Below are 2,617 nucleotides of genomic sequence, written 5' to 3' on the forward strand. Positions count from 1 at the left end.
TGCTATTTTAGGATGTGCAACTGGAGATAATGATGATCGTGGAGCCGAAGAAAGGCTTAGGATTCGCGTGTGGACCGACATCATCCGACTGAAGATAATGAGAGAGCAATTTTTGTGGTTCCAATTGTATAAATATAATATAACATAGTAACATATATTAGATAACTTGAACATATAGAAAAGTCACAACGGAAACAATAGAAGTTAGGTGCAAATATGTAACTACGTCGATGCTAACAAACAATCCAAATGGTACTAACACAAACTGAAATGTTCCAATTGTTCCCAAATTAAAAAGATATGTTTTGCTATTTCATCCTCATAATCATTAGGTAGCAACCAAAGGTAGTAATGTTACCCTTGGCCGATTGACGAAAGATATATGTACACACACAAATATATATATATATATATATATATATATATATATATATATATATATATATATATATATATATATATATATATATATATATATATAAAATATTCGTAAGGCATAAATTTATTCATGAGGTATAAAGGTATATGTACATATTCCCAGCCTCACATCCAGAAATTCTGGGACCAGTCATATTCTACTAGATCATGTAATACATCTGGAATTTGACTCGGCACCGCAGCCGTTTGGTCCATGGTGACTGAGAAAACAGAAGCATCATGATCTTCCAAATCAAGTTCAAAGGACAGTGTCCCATCAGAGGGAAACATCTCAGGATGGATCAAGCTGTCGAGTTCTCCGAGGATGTTCGTCGTCTCCATCGTATTCAGCTCGAGCATCGACTCATCAACATTCATTTCCGCACCAATCAAAGTCGGTGGGAGAGACTGGTCAACGTCAAGACTTTTCTCAAAGAGATCGAGGCCTGCATTTGGATTTCCTTGGTTTATGGTACTCCAAAGATCAGCGTTATAGGCCACATCGTAGATGGAACTAGTTGGATTTGAATCGATGTGGCAACCTGGAGCTTGACTGTGATGTAGGTTCCCATCGTTGCCATCTCGATAAAGGTTTCCCGTAGTTTGATCAGGAAGTACAGCACAGCTGTACCAGTTGCAGGGGAAGTTCATGCCTGTAAACATGTCCACATCCATGGCTGAGTACTGTGGCACGTCCGTAGGTCGCTCTTTCCCGGTCTCTGAGGCAGATGGGTTCTCGACAACATGAATAGGTGCGCTAGAAGGGGAGAACTCACCCTTCGCAACTTCTTCCATGCAGTGGCTTTCTCCTTCCATGGGTGGAGGAAGTCGAGGAGGAGTACCGCATTGCGGCTCAAGATACGTCTTCAATTCATGCCTAAGGACAGCGTCCAGAATGTCAATCTCCTTCGCCGTGATCTTATCTTGGAGGCCTTTGGACTTCTCGACCAGCCGTTGGATCTTTGCGATGTCGGGCATCAAGTGCTTGATGACGGAGATCAGAACGCTCACCTTCCACGCCTTCTTCAGGTCGTGTGGCTTCTTATATGGTGGAGGCCGTGGATCTTTGGGGATCCCGATCTGCTGCCACCACTCCTCCGTCATGGTAGGCCACCATGGTGGTGGAACACCCTTGTCCATCGGGAACCTCCGCTGAGGAGGATCGCAGTAGGGCATCAAGGCGGACAAGAGGGAGCCAGCCGTCGTGTCCTGCAACTCCTGCAGCGCGTTAGGAACGGAGAATTTGGAGCTCATCTCACTTCCAGCAAAGACCACTGGACTCTCCATCTGATATTTTCTGATCGCTGCTGGGCCCTGCCGATCGAACCGAACTGTGTCCTTCCACCATGCACGCAGGTTGTTGGAAGCCCCACTGGCTGGCTTTCCTTTGTAGGTCACGATCCCATAGACGAAGCCGAGAGCTAGGCCTTCTTGCGTCAGCTCCAGCATCTCATTCAGTATCCTCTCCTGGCTCCGTGCCAGCTTCTTCCTCCGTGATTGCTCCTGCGAGCAATACCACAAGGTTGCACCATTGTGCTGCATCATCATTTTAGACTTTTGCTCCCTCATTATCTTCAATCGGATAACGTCGTTCCAGAGGCGGATCCTAAGCTTTTCTTCGGCTTGAGGATCATCCGTTTCTTCTACCTCATGTGGCAATGGAGCTTCGAAGAATCTACTGGGAGGAGGACCCAGTAACTCTTCCAACTCGGTGGAAGTATCACCAAGGATGGCTTCCCCAATGGTAGGATCGCATTGGAGATCGACTCCAGGAAATTCAGTAGTTGCTCTACCTTCCTCATCACACATCCTAAAAGAGCAGCAAAACAACGTTAAGGAGCTTTCGAAGGTGCATTTGAGTGCTCTGGAAATCCTAAGTTGACTATGTTCCAATAAACCTGTTGTTCGTATAGCATGCTCAAATAGTACATAATGTTTATTTTCATCATGGAAAAAAACATTGCAAGCACAAACAACTTTTCAAGAACTTTCAGGAGCTATGGCTCTTGTTGAGACAAGGTAAAAGCCTCAAGTTAACTTTACAAGGTAAAGAATAGATGTTTGTTAACCAAAGACATCTAAATTACTTTAATTCAAATAACTAAAATTAGATAAAATAAAATATAAAAATTTAAATTAAGATAAATAGATGAGGATGAGAATATTTATTAGGATATAATAATTTTTTTATTATTTTAGA

General features: G+C 43.2%; 1 protein-coding gene across 1 annotated transcript; it reads right to left on the reverse strand.

Annotated features, from left to right (window-relative positions):
- Nucleotides 1-543: 543 nt before the first annotated feature.
- Nucleotides 544-2,226, reverse strand: LOC135672113 (protein ETHYLENE-INSENSITIVE 3-like 1a). Its single transcript, XM_065180565.1, has one exon. The coding sequence runs from the start codon at nucleotides 2,224-2,226 to the stop codon at nucleotides 544-546; it is 1,683 nt and encodes a 560-aa protein (XP_065036637.1).
- Nucleotides 2,227-2,617: the final 391 nt, after the last annotated feature.

Source organism: Musa acuminata, chromosome BXJ1-4, assembly GCF_036884655.1.
Source record: "Musa acuminata AAA Group cultivar baxijiao chromosome BXJ1-4, Cavendish_Baxijiao_AAA, whole genome shotgun sequence".
NCBI lineage: Eukaryota > Viridiplantae > Streptophyta > Magnoliopsida > Zingiberales > Musaceae > Musa > Musa acuminata.

Bases quoted from the DNA above. Each gene is read 5' to 3' on its own strand.
- LOC135672113 (XM_065180565.1), bottom strand. From the start codon at position 2,226: ATGTGTGATGAGGAAGGTAGAGCAACTACTGAATTTCCTGGAGTCGAT.